At 43.2% G+C, this 17,500-nt stretch overlaps 1 protein-coding gene across 13 annotated transcripts in view; it reads left to right on the top strand.

The window, feature by feature from the left end:
- The window catches only part of LOC135109078 (calcium-activated chloride channel regulator 2-like), a 460,219-nt gene that overhangs the window by 170,190 nt on the left and 272,529 nt on the right, over nucleotides 1-17,500 (top strand). For all 13 annotated transcript variants that reach the window (XM_064020133.1, XM_064020128.1, XM_064020124.1 and 10 more), the window contains exons 11-13: nucleotides 1,007-1,255; nucleotides 1,456-1,683; nucleotides 1,889-7,020. In XM_064020133.1, coding sequence (XP_063876203.1) covers nucleotides 1,007-1,255; nucleotides 1,456-1,683; nucleotides 1,889-2,958 — 1,547 coding nt within the window. In that variant the 3' untranslated portion in view covers nucleotides 2,959-7,020. The remainder of the gene's footprint in view (nucleotides 1-1,006; nucleotides 1,256-1,455; nucleotides 1,684-1,888; nucleotides 7,021-17,500) is intronic.

The raw sequence follows: 17,500 nt of genomic DNA on the forward strand, positions 1-17,500 counted from the left end.
TCATAAGGTGAGTTATGTAATAAGTATTGTTGACCTTCATGAAGCGAAAAACTTACCTTAAGTTGTTTGCGATGATTTGTTTTTATTACATTACTGGGAGAGTTACTCGGCGTTGCCTGGGTAAAGTATCTGCATTACATTAAGCCAGTCGTGTGGTAAGCTAGGCAAACATGTAATTTCTACATATTTTTTAAAGTACCTTAAATCTGTTCAGTCTCTTATATATTTATTTATATGTTTCTATCTGTCGCTATCAGTATATCTATCCATCTTTATCTTAGATCCATTTCTGAAATCCCAGTTTCTTCCTATTATCTCTAAGCTCCTTCCTTTTCAAATATTTTGCTCCACCTGCTTCCTATCAAATCGAGATTTCTTCGTTATAAATCCAAGCTCCTTCCTCTTAACTCCAAAGATCATTCCTAAAAATTGCAAGCTTCGCTTTAATTACAACAATTAGGTGACTGGTTACAAATCATTAAAACAATGATTTGTAACCAGTCACCTAATTGTTGTAATTAAAGCGAAGCTTGCGTTATGTTAGTTATGTTAGTTCCCGTGTCTTTCCCCGGTTGAAAGGGAACCCCCATGCAAAATATCATCGTGATAAGTCTTGCGGTTCGGCAGTGAATCGCTAACAGACACAATCAGCCAGCCGCAGACAAACAGACAGATATTTATATAGATTATAGTAAGAGAGGCTTGTACGGTACATATAAAGCAGTTCAGTATGTGCGTTCCGGTCAGCAACTTGGCTCAACTAACACCTGAATCACAATGCCTTATCGAAAAGACATCTCTCAATCTGAATAACTGAAAATTTTGCCCATATCATCACTACTCAATTTGTACTGTCCACCGACTCAGCTGCTTGCTTTTCTGCCGTGACTGGCAGCTTTAATGCTGGTGACCCTTTCCTCTCTCCTGCCTCACGTCATTACTCAGCCAAGCAGCAGCCGCCGCGTCCAGTCACCTTCACCTACTAACTTTTCCTTTGCTTTATTAGACGCGGACATCACGCGCCACGACGGCGTGTACTCCCGCTACCTGCCGCCCCTGGAGGCCCCAGACGCCCGCTACACCCTCACTGTCTCCCTCTCCGACAACTCGGGAGTCGCTCAAATCATCCTTCCCTCTCGTCAGTTCATCGAGCCCCCCAGGCGCCTCTACACCAGCACCCACACCCACTACACTGGACAGGTGGGCGTGGCTGGTATTGGTGCCCAGTACACGCGCACGCATGCCTATAACCCAGGTGAGTCACTTGGTTCAGTATTAGGAAAGTAGCTTCTGCGTTTATCTATAATGGTGGAAATCATGAATTACAATGAAGTGTAGTATATGTATGCATATGTAATGGCGGGAATCATGAATGAGAAAGAACAGCATACTTTGAATATATTTACGATGGTGGGGAACAAGAAGCTACGTACCTAACCCATCTGGCATCCGTAGTGTGGCCGAGGTGCTGCGGCTCTGTGGTGCCCTACGCAACAACTCGCCCGACTGGCCAGCTCTCCCGCACTGTGACTGTAGGCCTGATAGATCTGATTGGCGGTGAACGTTCCCTCTCCCACATCCCCCCCTCACGCATCGGCAACCTGCGAGCTGTCATCAACGCACCTGCCCAACAGATCACCTTCTACTGGACGGCGCCCGGAGACCAGCGTGACCACGGCACAGGTGAGTCATGGGATGTGATCATTAAGGTACAACAGATTGAGATAAGTTGAGGAAAGTAATGGGAATACATGGAGGTAGAGGAAAAGAGAAAGTTAATGTTTAAATGTGAAAAGATTTTTGTATGAAGTTTAAAGAATAGAGTTATAGTAACATATGAAAGAAATGTTTCAGTAATCTTACACTTTCTTCAACTCTCTCTCCTCAGCCATGAGATATGAAGTTACGTTTTCGCGGGACGCCGCCAATACGGGTCAGGGCCGCGGTGAGCGGGCCACCGAGTGGTCATCACCAAACATAGTGGGAACCGAATCGAGTCACACGGTCCGCTGGGGGCGTCACGATGGAGTGTACTACGTGGCCATCAGGGCCGTGAGTCGCCTGGAGGTGGAAGGTCCATGGTCCAACACGGCTGAGGTGTTCATGCCGCACCCGCCCACCACCACTGAAAACATCCGCGGCTCTACCCTGGGCGGGGCGGTGAGTGGCAGCGTTAGCGAGTTAGGGGTCACCACCCCTCAGCCCGCGTCACTCTCTACTCGTAACATCCTGGCCATCGTGGGTGCTGGCTGCGGCATCCTGGTGGTGATACTAGTTATGGCCGTGTATTATTTAGTAGTGGTGACCCGCCGTCGCCGACAGAAGCAGGAGAAGAAAGCCATTGACGTGCTGGAGCCCGCCACCACAACTCCTGGGGCATGCGACGCTGACAGCGAGACTGACTCAATCACCAAGCCGCCGCCACCCACCGATGCCCCGGCAGCTGGGGAAGGCGAGGTGCCCGGAAAGAGAGCCATGAGCCCCATCCAGTCCTGGCCGGCCTCCACCCTCCTCGCCGAACACGAGAAGCGCCATCCCCACGATGTCACTGACGGCGAGGGCGGGGAGCTCACCCTGCACCAGCCAGACCTGGGCGTGCCCTACATGCCCCCCACCCACCAGGTGACGCCCCACCCGTTCTTCTACCACACACCGAATGGCCACTACATAGAGGACAATCTTCCAATGGACAGTGGCTCCATGATCTCCACTCAGCCCTCTGAGTCTCTCCACATGTACAAGGTGGACTCCAGCGCCACGGATTACTCCCAGCCCCCCTCCTCCTCCGCCGTTGCGCCAACACCCGTGTCGTGGGAAGCTGGGCGACGACCGGGGCCTACAAAGGTGCCTCCCCCTACACCCCCAAAGCCCACGCTGTCCGCCCACCTGACTATGGGTGGGGTGGCGGCCACCTCTCACGGTCAGGAGCGGAAGCGGAGGAATGTGACGCAAGTGTGAGGCGTCCGCTGCACTGCTGTGCTGTGGCTCAACATTCGCCACTTGTGAAGCTGTCATGATGATGTTCATTATTAATTTGAAAATATGATGGGTAACTGACGAAGCTCTGGCGGACAAGGTCACCCTGTGGAGCAGCGGCTCAGACGCACGAGAGCAAGCGCTCCAAACGTTCTATGGGGAAGGTGAGTGTGGTGCTCACCAGAACCTGGATGCCACCATTCATGAACTAACTAATGGTGACATTTTTCGTTTTGAAAAAAAAAAAAAAAATGAATAAAGTGTTTTCTTTTTGGGACACTCGGCAGCATTATAGTGCGGACACACTGACAGTGGAGTGTGACGGCCTTGCTTGTGGTGTTCATACAGGATTTACCTCAGTTTTTAACAAATTTATGAACAAATACAAGTTAAGGTTATATTAATGAAATACATATAAGCCTATGAAGTGTATCAAGTCTTCAGTATGAGAACTTAAAGCCCGTGTAGGTAGTGCCCACATTGGCTTGCCTTACGTCTAGTATGTAATTTTCGTGACATCCTACAAGTGAGGGACATGAAGGTGGCAGGACAAGTGTGGCTTAGGGAACCACTAACGCTCCTGGACACGGCGATGACCGTATATTCTAAAGAGCAAGTATCCTCGTCAACTTGTACGTGAAATATTGTTCTCATATCATTGTTAGTAATCTACACTTGCACGAAACTTTCAGTAACAGACAAACTACTACTTTCTTTTTCGACCAAAGTATTATATTCCTCTGATGGCTCCCAAGGGAAGGGGACGTCTTACACCCCAGGCTGGAGGTACTCTTATTTTATGAAGGGGAAGGATATCGATGCGTTCATTGTCGTAATATTACATGTGGTGGAGCACCAGAGAGCATTTGTGCCTGCCCGCCCCTTTGACTTGCACCTGTACCCGACTCAAGTGTATCAGAAATTATTTACTATTCGATGTCACGACACTATTATTCCCCCAATTCCCGCCGTGGCCGCGTACAGGGTGACCAAAGCAAGGTGGTCGTGGCAGGTCAGGTCATGTCAAGTCAGGTACTGTGCCGCATGAGTCGCCACCTCTCAGCGTGACCATTCCAGGTGTCAAGCTTCGGTCTTACCGTGCTTCAGGCTTCATATCCTGTGAAGCACATCTCTCTCAACCAAGCTTTACACTTCATACGATTTTGTATTCCCTAATGTAATAGTTGTGGAGTGTTCGTATAAATGTATTAGCTTTTCAGTGTCGGGAGGGAGTGTGCTGCTCACGCCAGGTGTAGGTCGTGCCCCTCCATACTCCACCTGTCACCCGCCCGGGTCGCAATGCTCTTGTAATAAATATAAACTTTGTCGTCCACCTGGGAAGTATATGCACATAATTTAATCACGTATTTATAGCTGCACCATTCTTTTTGTAAATTATGTAAATAGAAGTTTTTGTGCCAAATTTCATGTAGGCCATGTCTATTTTTGTACTTGTGATACACGAGGAACGAGGAAGACTGTGGCACTGCAGACTCAACAAGGTACCGCAGAACCGAGGCAGCCTGCCCCTCAAGGACACCCCAGTGACGCCTCCTGACCAATGTCACGTGTTCTGTGGCGAGTGTGTGCAGCTTCCGCGGTGGGCATTATAACCCTCGGATGAAGCAAGACAATGGGACCTACTGGTGTGTGTGGGTTTGCTCGTGTGTGTGTGTGTGTGTGTGTGTGTATGTGTATGTGTGTGTGTGTGTGTGTGTGTGTGTTTGACGTTTTGCCTTTCTGTGGAAAATTTACTTAAAAGTTGCCAGCGCTTGGAACTTCTTGCGTACAACAGCATCTTTTGCGAGTAATGAGTGAAGCGTTGCTGAAGTAACAAGAGTCCTGCTGGCTCCAGTGTCCCGCCGGTCATTACGCCCTCCCTCATTTCCTTCCTCAGGCGCACGTGAGGACCTCATTCCTACTGGTCACTGGGACTAGAGTTCGTGTGAGTTAATGTGCGAGTGTGTGCGCCTGTTAGTGCAGGCTGCAGCCCGCGGCGCCGCCTGTTCTGGGCATGAGCCGCGCGTTGCATGGCCAGTTTCCATGTAAATGGTAATTGATAGCTGTCAGCGCTGCTTCAGTGAAAAATTATATATATATAAATCTGAGTGTACTCTAGTAAAGTGATGTTTTCCTTAGTGATGGATTATCTAGTAGGAACATTACAGGGAATAGCACTGACTAATTTTATTACAGTTTTAACAGTTGTAATTTTTTTTAATGACTAATAACATGGAGTTATCTCACCTGTCGGTCGGCACCACATCATCAGTAATTACCGCAATGAAAAAAAAAAAACTCGACAGCCGACCAGCAGCAAGCGCAGCAGCAACCGCAGCAGAAAGCGGCAGAGCGCCGCCACGCTGCCGCCCAGACAGGTGAACTCACCACCACTCTCCTGCCGCCCCGCCGCTTTCCCGGACCGGGGTGAGCACTGACCCCGACTCTGTGCTCAACACTTTCTGACCTTAAACTTCTCAGTGTTTCGTGTTCAGCAACGCTATCGCCCGCCCGCCACCCTGACCCGGCCCCCTCCACCCAGCTGCCCCAACCTCCTCTCCCACGCCGCCACGCCCCGGGCCGTCAGTGGTACTCCCTCCCCCCGCACCGAGGACACAGTGCAGAATTTAATGAGTTGAGCCGGGTAGAGCCTGAATAGTTTATCCATTATGCTGGCCATTCTATTTAAGTTATCTGTGAAAAAAAAACTGAACTGACTTTTCAGATATGATTATACCTTATCTCAAATTATTTTTTATTTTACAGTAAGGCATATCAACCTGCTTTAGCACTTATGTAATGCTGTACGATAATCATTATTGTGTAAGTTTGCACACTTGTGTTTTAGAATGTAAGAGATCCACCTGTGCTGGAGCTGAGATGAACGTGTGTCAAGGTTCATTAGGACGGAGGACGGAAGAGGAGACGAGGCGCCGGTCGTAAGGAAGTGTGGATCACCCCGTCCATGTCTATGTATTGTTGATGTGTTAATGAATAGGACAGTCATACTTGTTTTATATGTACTAATTTTTATTTGGATCTCTCTGGTCGAGCCCCCGCGGGTCACGCCAGGACGTCGCTCCGAGCACGGTGAATAGTCTTGCTTAAATTTGCTTCAGACCCAAACCAAGTGACTTGGGAAGATTTTGGTTACTACGTCACGCGAGATTAAGCTCCGGTAACACCTGTAGGACCGACTGACTGGTGGCGCCTCGCTAGGGGCGGCGACAGAACACGGCTAGATAAACGGACCCAGCAAGCCGTGTGCGAGGGAGGGCAAATCAGCCTCATAACGACTGGTCTTGTCCTGCTCACTCATCTCCCCAGTTCGAGTAGTCTCATTTCGGTATGAACCAGTATCACGGCGCTCCTGTCAACCCCACCTCCCAGCCTGCAGGCGTGGCACTTGACTTCTCGTGTTGTGTCACTGAATTTCTTTGTAAATACTCTGCAAGGCTCTCATGACATTGATGCTAACCAGATCACCAAGGGGTCGCTGGAGAGCCGAGTGACTGCGGACCAGGCCAGTGTAACAAGGCTCCGGACTTATCTCGTTGTGTGATGGTTGCTGTCAACTGTTCGTTACGAAGCCACTGTGATTATTGTAGTTTATCATTACTCCTTAGATATTTATATGAAAATTAGTGTCACATTTTCCTCCTTTTTTAATTTATCTAGTCGTGGGATTCATACATCATTGTCCCTGTGTACAGATCTCTAAATAAAAGACTCATTGCTACTATAATTGTCGTACACCTTTTACCTGCTTGCTTGTGTGTGTGTGTGTGTGTGTGTGTGTGTGTGTGTGTGTGGTTGTGTGTGTGTGTGTGTGTGTGTGTGTTGTTCATTTCATTCTTATGGCCACAATCTTTTTATTTTATTTCGTTATTATTTTACGGTAACTATTTTACGTCTGGCAAGGCGGCCATGCCCGTGGTGCTGCCGCCTGCTACAATCACTCTCCCTGCAGTATTACGTGGGAAAGGAAGTAACGGGTCGACGTGTTTGATATTTCTTCATCTACGGAAGTTTCTTCGTCATCAAGTAAGGTATCTTGGTGGATACACCAAGAATAGATTGCATTTTGAGAAGGCTCCTGAGTGTAATGTTTGGCCAGAGGCAATACTTCAAGAGAAATAGATACCAGTGAGGAACATTAACAAAGGCCTCCCACGTGGCTGAGGCGAGGGGCCTGGCTGAAACTGTAGGGAAGTCAAGTGGTAATAACGAGACGGGAACTCTCATGGTACGCTTATGTTAGTGGAGGCGTGGAGGTGTCGCCTTTTATGTACTGATATAAGTGATAATGAGATTGTACTCTTCTTGATTCTAAGCCATCATTACAATGATTGCCGGCTCGCCACGTAGAGAAATGACGTCACAAGGTGCACTGCCATTATGATCAGGCTCTTATATCGTCAAATATCTTAAGTAATACGAGTAAGTAATCTTAAGTAATAAGTAAATACGTTTTCTTAAGTAATATGAACTTAAGAACCTGTTAGTTTAGATGGATAACCATTGCTGCAAGTGTGCTGTGGTGTTACTTAAGTACCTGGCTAGAGATGTCAGGTACTGCCAGATGAGTGACGGGTGCAAAGCAGGGAAGGATGAAGCTGTTGATTCGATGAGCAGGGTAGTCTTCGTTTCATTATAAGTACATTCATGTCGCTAACACAAGCCACACGAAAAAATGCGTCGATAATTATCCAGAGTCCTTTCCCGGCCTTATCACTGGTCTATTTTATTCCATTATTTCACATTTACCTTTAGATACACCTAAAACGTAAACAAAGTAGGGGAGAAGTACCCACTTCCCGTAACCCAACAAACTTGCGGAGTATGTGGGAATGCGGGTTTTTTATTTTTTTCGGGTGAGGAGAAAGCACCAAATAATTCACTGATTTATGATTAAAAACTCAGTATTACGGCGACCTGTTACAGTCAGATGTAATTCTACTCACCTATGTGCAGTGTTGGGAAAAAAAACCGGGTTTTTTAAACCCAACCCAATGTTTTTTTTTTCGGGGTGGGTTTTTTTTTTAGGTTAGTATTTTAGAGGTTTATTTATTTATTTATTTTTTTGTTTATTGCTCATATTTATATGTAAATCATTTTAAAATAAACAATTAAAAAGTAACCTAGAGTGAAGCAAAAGGTTGGAAGTGTTTTTTTTCTTTTTCTCATGTGGGAGGGGCACCGGTCAAGAGCAATATATATATATATATATATATATATATATATATATATATATATATATATATATATATATATATATATATATATATATATATATATATATATATATATATATATATATATATATATATATATATATATATATAAAGGCCCGCTGAGGTGCCGGTCTCCAAACCGAGTCGAAAGCGATGGTTAGAAATTACAGAATAAGTGTCTTGAAACTTCTCTCTTGAAAGAGTGTAGGTCATAGGAAGGTGGAAATACGAAAACAGGCAGGGAATTTCATTGTTTACCAGAGAAAGGGATGAATGATTGAGCTCTTGCATTAGAGAGGTGGACAGAATAAGAGTGAGAGAAAGAAGAAAGTCTTGTGCAGCGAAGCTGAGGCAGGAGGGGAGGCATTCAGTTAGCAAGATCAGAAGAGCAGTTGGCATGAATACAGCGGCAGAAGATAGCAAGAAATGCAACATTGCTGCGATGAGAGAAAGGCTGAAGACAGTCAGTAAGAGGAGAGGAGTTGAAAAGCTTTTGATTTCAGCCAGTCTTAAAGAGCGGTATGAGTGGAATCCCCCATATATGAGAAGCATACTCCATACATGGACGGACAAGTCCCCTGTACAGAGTCAGATAGAAAGTTGTGAAGTGATAGATGTTTCAGAATCTTCCTGTTGAGGATAGATTAAAAACTTTAGAGAGGCAGGAAATTAAAGCAATAAAATGGTAGTTTAAGGGATTTGAATGGTCACTCTTTTTAGGAACAGGCTGAATGTAGGCAAACTTCCAGGAAAAGTAGATGCTGATAAACAGAGTTGAAAGAGTTTGACTAGGCAGGGTGCAAGCACGGAGGCACAGTTTCGGAGAACAATAGGAGGGACCCCATCAGGTCCATAAGCCTTCCGAGCGTTTAGGCCAGTGAGAGCATAGAAAAACATCACTGCGAAGGATTTTAGTGGGTAGCATGAAGTGGTCAGAGGGTGGAGGAGAGGGAGGAACAAGCCCTGAATCATCCAAGGTAAAGTTTCCCGCAAAGGTTTGAGCGAAGAGTTCAGCTTTAGAAATAGATGAGATGGCAGTGGTGTCATCAGCTTGAAGTAAAGAAGGGAAAGATGAAGAAGCAAAGTTATATATAACTGGAGATGTTTTTGTCGACGTGCCAGAAGTCACGAGGAGAGTTAGATCTTGAAACATTTTGACACTTTCTATTAATGAAGAGCAGACACTTGTTTAGGTCATGCTGGTACAGCTTGGACCGGTTGGACAAAGCTCGTGATAACTTGTACTGTACAGGAAGTGAATGGATCAGGCTTATGTATATGTTTACAAATAGACCTTATTTATCAATATGATACAAGACTAAATTTTGATATGGTAAATATTTTTTAAACCCCCCAAAAAAACACTTAGGCTGTTTTCTTTTTCTTTTTTTTCTGGAGAGGGAAGGAGCGTTTTTTTTTTTTTTCCTTTAAATGTCAACCCTGCCTATGTGTGACTCACAGGTCTCTTTCTCCCGCACTCACCGTCTCTGTTTCTGTGAAGGATCAGGAGCTCCTCCAGGGTGTTACATCAAACACGTTGTGGCTTTTACACTTTATTGTTCCGTAGAGACAAGTATGTGCAGAGACGCCACACCTGGCATGGAACACCAGTGAGCCCTCTCTGCTCGCTTCACCCCCTGGCACTCTCTGTGCCAGGATCAGCTTCCTATCATGGTGGCCTTCTAGCCAATATATAGATTCTTCCTAATACATATATATATATATATTACATATATTAGAAAAGTATACATGATAGTACTAAATAGAGCTTAGTATGATACAATATACATATATAGGTGTCACAGTAACAATATATAGGTCACAGTCATCATAAGGGATGAAAATTTATAGGGAAACGCGGTTGACCTCAGCCTGACTCCACCGCTGTGAGAAAAGAGGGAAAAAGAGAGAAAAATATATAATATATAAATATATAAAATTATAATAGATTATTATAATATGACAATTCATACCTTAACAGACCTTATATTAATTAAATGACGCATTGCAATGACCGTGTATACGTAAAATGAGGCGTCTGTCAGGCATACTTACAGCAGCAATGTCATATTTCTTCTCAGTAATTATGAGATGCTCAGGTCTCGGGCAGCCATGACATCCAGCTGATGTCCTGTAGATAATTGTATGTTTCATTTCATAAACGATAGGATTCACAGGCAGAAAGACAGAATGCTATACCGAATACTAATCTAACGATGCTCTTTTATTGGCCGAGGAGTAAATTCCACATTGCAAAGAACTGGATTATAACGTCAAACCATGAACGTTATAAGTGCACTGAATATATAGTGAATTTGGGATCCATTGTATAGACTCGGCATTCAGTATTAAAGAAAAGGAATTCCGGAATTCAAGTAATTGATTCGAGATGGTTTAATGTGTGCCGTTGAACAAAGCACCACGTGGGTTCGAATATGCACTGCATTATACTTGTATGATTATGTATCAAAGCAGGTCACTTTAGTTATGACAGTTACGTGTGGCGGGTGTGCTGTGTCATTAGTTTGTTGATCTCGCTATTGTTTTGCAAGAACAAAGAAAGCTGTGGGAGTTTCTCACCAACCACGGATTGGTGAACAAGACTTATGTAATCGTCTGAATTTTTATTCGAAAATCAGTGAATTATTAGTTACTTTCTTCCCACAAAAAAAAAAAAATTTCCCACATGTCCCCCCAAGTTTGTTAGGCTGAAGGAAGGGGGTAGTTCTCCCCCACTTTCTATTTACGTTTTAGGTTCATCTAAAGGTATATCCGAAAGAGTGGAAGAGAATAGACCAGTAATAAGGCCGGGAAAGGACTCTTAGATAATTACCAGTGCCGCCTCAATGATGTTTTCTCTCTGCTCCTCCCCCCCCCCACTGTATTTTTTTCAGTTAAACAATATTACACCCACCAAAATAATAGCCCGCCTCGTCTCAGTACACTTCCTTCAAAAGAAAACTGATCCCCTTTTATCCATCTCTTGCGAAAAAGTCTAATTTAGTTTTTTTGCCGTTAGATTATTTCCTTCACTAGAATATTCCTGCAACTAAAATATCCACCAACTTTTTTTCAAAGTAACTCTCGAGTAGTAAGTCTCTTTCCAACATTTTTTTTTTTTTAAGATATGACCCGTAATTCCTTATGACTGCCACACCATCCTGTCACTGCTCTTTTGCTCTGAAGGACGATAGCAGCAGCAGCAGCAGCAGCAGCAGTAGTAGTAGTAGTAGTAGTAGTAGTAGTAGTAGTAGCAGTAGTAGTAGTAGTAGTAACAGCAACATCGGTAGCAGCTGTAGTAGCAGTAATAGTAGCAATAGTTATTGTTGTAGTAATGGTAACAGCTGTAGCAGCAGCAGCAGGAACAGCACTGATCATCAGCGCTAGTGAGCAGTAGCAGCAGCGGCAGCAGTATTTCTGGCACTAATCTATTATCTTGGAATGGCAGCGAGAAATGTTCTTCCCTTAGTAAACACTCGCATGAGGCTAATTAATTACTTAATTGATTAATTAATATAAAAGCCGACATCACACAGCTGCTTTGAGTAAAATTACTAAAGTGTTGCGGGAGCTGCTTTGTCGTGATAACGACTTTTTTTCTAAGCCGGAGTTAATCGTGCTTCAGAACTTGAAAGGTGTTACATATCATGACGGCATTCTGTAACGAAACAAACTACCGTTTTAGCTCCATGTGTAAGTAGAATGTAGCCTGTTGGTTAAAGGAAATACTCGTATATCAACGGCCGTAACATCGACCTGGAGAGTGTTGTCATTGCAGGCAGAGTCACTGGTTGTCATAGCGAAGTGTGGCATTATTTATTTTGTTTTCGATATTTTTTCATATTTCAAATTCTTGGGGGGAAAAATAACCAAAAGAATCATGACTATCATATTGATAAAATGCTGTAATAAATAAATAGATCAATGAGTGCACCGCTGACCTTCACTTTGAAATCGAAATTCATCGCCACATGAGATGCATTAATGCACCGGCCTTGCATAATCAATGCCGACGCAAATAATGGAGTTGTAGGCAAATATTTGTTATGGTAATATAAGTCAAATTATTAACGTCGGTGATGCATTGATTGACGCATTTATTTATTTAACCTTTTTATTTATTTTGTGATGGCTTTTGCATACATTGACCAACTGATTGATTTTATTCGGGAATAGACCTCAATCATAATGTGCGCCATGGTAAAGAGTTCCCAGCCTTTGGCCACTGCCACTTCTTTCATTCTGCCTCACTCATCATAGTTGTTTTCAGGTCCATTTAGAAAATCGAATACTGTTTATCTCGGGTTTGTACTTTAAATTAGTTCACTAAATAATGGCAATATATATATATATATATATATATATATATATATATATATATATATATATATATATATATATATATATATATATATATATATATATATATATATTTTTTTTTTTTTTTTTTTTTTTTTTTTTTTTATAAGACACACTGTCCAAGAGCAACAACAAAAAAAAAAAAGCCCACTGAGATGCCAGTCCCAAAAAAGGGTCCAAAGTGGTAGCCAAAATTGAAGGGTAAGTGTCTTGAAACCTCCCACTTGAAGGAATTCAAGTCTTAGGAAGATGGAAAAATAGAAGCAGGCAGGGAGTTCCAAAGTTTACCAGAGAAAGGGATGAATGATTGAGTATACTGGTTAACTCTTGCATTAGAGAGGTGGACAGAATAGGGATGAGAGAAAGAAGAAAGTCTTGTGCAGCGAGGCCGCTGGAGGAGGAGAGGCATGCAGTTAGCAAAATCAGAAGAGCAGTTAGCATGAAAATAGCGGTAGAAGACAGCTAGAGATGCAACATTGCGGCGGTGAGAGAGAGGCTGAAGCAGTCGGTTGGAGAAGAGGAGTTGATGAGAGGAAAGGCTTTTGATTCCACCCTGTCTAGAAGAGCAGTATGAGTGGAACCCACCAAGACACGTGAAGCATACTCCATATATGGACAGATAAGGTCCTTGTATAGAGTTAGCAGCTGGGGGGGATGAGAAAAATTGGCGGAGACGTCTCAGAACGCCCAACTTCATAGAAGCTATTTTAGCTAGAGATAAGATGTGAAGTTTCCAGTTCAGATTATAAGTAAAGGACAGACCGAGGATGTTCAGTGTAGAAGAGGGGGACAGTTGAGTATCATTGAAGAAGAGGGAATAGTTGTCTGGAAGGTTATATCGAGCTGATAGATGGAGGAATTGAGGTTTTGAGGTACTGAACAATACCAAGTTTGCTCTGCCCCAATCAAAAATTTTTGAAAGATCAGAAGTCATGCGTTCTGTGGCTTCCCTGCGTGAAATGCTTTCTTTCTGAAGTGTTGGATGCCTATGAAAAGATGTGGAAAAGTGCAGGGTGTTATCATCAGCGTATGAGTGGATAGGACGTGAAGTTTGGTTTAGGTCATTGATGAATAATAAGAAGAGAGTGGGTGACAGGACAGAATCCTGAGAAACACCACTGTTAATAGATTTAGGAGAAGAACAGTGACCGTCTACCACAGCAGCAATAGAACGGTCAGAAAGGAAACTTGAGATAAAGTTACGGAGAGAAGGATAGAAGCTGTAGGAGGGTATTTGGAAATCAAAGCTTTGTTCCAAACTCTATCAAAAGCATTTGATATGTCCAAGACAACAGCAAAAGTTTCACCAAAATCTCTAAAAGAGGATGACCAAGACTCAGTAAGGAAAGCCAGAAGATCACCACTAGAACGACCTTGACGAAACCCCATACTGGCGATCAGATTGAAAGTTGTGAAGTGAAAGATGTTTAAGAATCTTCCTGTTGAGGATAGATTCAAAAACTTTAGATAGGCAGGAAATTAATGCAATAGGACGGTAGTTTGAGGGATTATAACAGTCACCCTATTTAGGAACAGGCTGAATGTAGCCAAACTTTGAGCAAGAAGGAAAGGTAGATGTTGACAGAGTTGAAAGAGATTGACCAGGCAAGGTACAAGCACGGCGGAACAGTTTTGAAGAACAATAGGAGGGACCCCATCAGGTCCACAAGCTTTCCTAGGGTTTAGGCCAGCGAGGCCATGCAAAACATCATTGCGAAGAATTTTGATGGGTAACATGAAGTAGTCAGAGGGTGGAGGAGAGGGAGGAAAAAGCCCTGAATCGTTCAAGGTAGAGTTTTTAGCAAATGTCTGAGCGAAGGGTTCAGCTTTTGGAGATGGTCGTAATAGCATTGGTGCCATCTGGTTGAAATAAAGGAGGGAAAGAAGAAGCAAAGTTATTGGAGATTTGTGTAGATGCCAGAAGTCACGAGGGGAGTTCGATCTTGAAAGATTTTGACACTTTCTATTAATGAAGAAGTTTTTGGCTAGTTGGAGAATAGACTTGGCATGGTTCCGGGCAGAAATATAAACTGCATGAGATTCTGGTGATGGAAGGCTTAAGTACCTTTTGTGGGCCACCTCTCTACCATGTACGAGTATAGCTTGAGAACAGGCTTTGTTAAACCAAGGTTTGAAAGGTTTAGGTCGAGGAAAAGAGTGAGGAATGTACGTCTCCATGCCAGACACTATCAATTCTGTTATGCGCTCAGCACACAAAGATGGGTCTCTGACACGGAAGCAGTAGTCATTTCAAGGAAATTCAGCAAAATACCTCCTCAGGTCCCCCCAAATAGCAGAGGCAAAACGCCAGAGGCGCCTCCGCTTAATGGGATCCCGAGGAGGGATTGGAGCGATAGGACAAGATACAGATATGAGATTGTGATCGGAGGGGCCAAACGAAGAAGAGAGGGTGACAGCATAAGCAGAAGGATTAGAGGTCAGGAAAAGATCAAGAATGTTGGGCGTATCTCGAAGACGGTTAGGAATAAGAGTAGGGTGTTGCACCAATTGTTCTAAGTCGTGGAGGATAGCAAAGTTGAAGGCTAGTTCACCAGGATGGTCAGTGAAGGGAAAGGGAAACCAAAGCTGGTAGTGAACATTGAAGTTTCCAAGAATGGAGATCTCTGCAAAAGGGAAGAGAGTCAGAATGTGCTCCACTTTGGAAGTTAAGTAGTCAAAGAATTTCTTATAGACATAGGATTTAGGTGAGAGGTATACAGCACAGATAAATTTAGTTTGAGAGTGACTCTTTAGTCGTAGCCTGATGGTGGAAAACTCGGAAGATTCAAGAGCGTGGGCATATATATATATATATATATATATATATATATATATATATATATATATATATATATATATATATATATATATATATATTCCCAGTAAGCATAATGAACGTTAATTGAATAGACTTAGTAACGCAGACATTTTCCGATCTTCACGCCAGCTGACTCGGGCCTTCCCACTTTCTTTATGTCCGCGAAGGAATGCATCGGAGATTATCGTTGCAAAGGGAGTATTCCCGCAATTCACGTGCGCTCGTGTGTCAGAATGACCGGGATAGACTCACCGATCCAAAGCATAGGTTTTCATGAGTGGAGTAATGAGTAGATTTCTTCCCGAGCCACATGAGAAAAAAATCAAGAATTTACGGAAGTATATAGAGTAAAATATAATGTCTTCGTAGTTTACACATCATACACAACAGCACTTCTTTCTATTTAGTCATGAGGAAATTTCGAAAGATTTATCAATGCTTTCATGCATCTTTAGATTTTATTTTGTTGGATCTTTTCAATTAATGCAGCCACAAAGAAAACGGGAAAACCTTAACAGAGTAAGTAGTTAATTACGTGCACTCATGCTTTGGCTCGTTAACGAGGCTGAGTAGTTAAATAGTGTTTAGAATGAAAGTAGAGGCATGAGAGCTGGTGAAGAAACGGAAGATAAACTGAAAATCATTTGCAGTGGTTAGCAAAGGAAAATAAAGGGACTGTGAATGGAGAAAGAGGAGAAAATTAGAAATAGGAAAGTTATTGGAATTGGAATGGAGAAATGGTTTAAATGGGAAAAATAAAAACTATTAAATGGTTTAGAGATAACAGTGTTGAAGGGAGATGGAGAGAGAAAAGCAGCATAAGTGGAGGAAAAGGGAAATTAAAAAAAAAAAACGGAGTATTAAAATAGATTATGAATTGACAGTAATTATGGTAGTAGAGAGTGTGGGTGATGGTGAGGTGATAAGGGAAAAGGAGGTAATGATGTAGTGAAAGACAAGTGAAGGTGAAGTTATGATGAGTGGGCAGGATAGAGGAAGGATAGTCGCGAAGTTGTAGTGGAGGGGATGTGGTGATGAAGGAAAGTGTTGGAGGGAATGGAGGAAGGGAAGAGCCAAGCACCTGCACACCCAACACTCTCATCGTATACTCGCGTTGCACTTCTCGTTTTTCGTTCCGTGTCCAGAGCAGAAAATTTGTTGGGGCACGATTTAAATTTCCCATTATCCAGGCAAGAAAAAAAAGGAAAACGAAGTAAAAAAAAAGTCAGGCTGGGAGGAAAGAAATCGTGATAGAAAAGAAAAATTAAACCTCCTCCACCATTTGAAGTTAAAACACGAAATCGACCTGCTCACTAATGGTGTTCGAATACTCGATGCACGGCTGGTAAGGACTGAATCCAGGTGACTCTAACCCTTGCACATTGCAGTCCAGATTCATGAGACAAAAGTAATGCATATAAAGTACTCTCAAATAATTTTAATGCTGTATTATGACACACCATAAAAATACGACGATTTTATGGAAGAGAGAAAAAAATACATCACACACACACACACACACACACACACACACACACACACACACCTCATATGTATGCAAATTGTAGTTGTTTTATTTTTCCAAACCGTACATACGTTCATGACAGGATTTTAAAATTCGTCAGAAATTCGTGCACAGTAACAAACTGCAAACTGCTTAACAAACAAACGATCAGGAAAAACAGCCTGTATCGTCCCCACCCACCTTGTATGTTTCCTGTCTGTCGGAATCAACTAATGCAGTGAGATACATATTTGATTATGGACACCAGTTCTATTCGAGGGATTTACGCACGCTAGTAATGCATTGCTTAGGAAGGGGGAGGGAGAGCAGGAGGGAGAGGGGAGAGAATGGATAAAAGTAAATGCCATTCCACAGTTTTTGCTTACGAGAGGATCCGTTTGAGTCTCTCTCTCTCTCTCTCTCTCTCTCTCTCTCTCTCTCTCTCTCTCTCTCTCTCTCTCTCTCTCTCTCTCTCTCTCTCTGGCTCGCTCGCTTGTCCGTCTCTTTTTTCAGTTAATAGTCACCCGGGCCCATTTTTTCTATCCTTTTTCCGTTCTGTCGGATGGGATAACTAATGTCATTGCCTTTTTCCAGTACTATTTTAAGGCT

The sequence above is a fragment of the Scylla paramamosain genome, chromosome 18 (assembly GCF_035594125.1).
Source record: "Scylla paramamosain isolate STU-SP2022 chromosome 18, ASM3559412v1, whole genome shotgun sequence".
Lineage (NCBI taxonomy): Eukaryota > Metazoa > Arthropoda > Malacostraca > Decapoda > Portunidae > Scylla > Scylla paramamosain.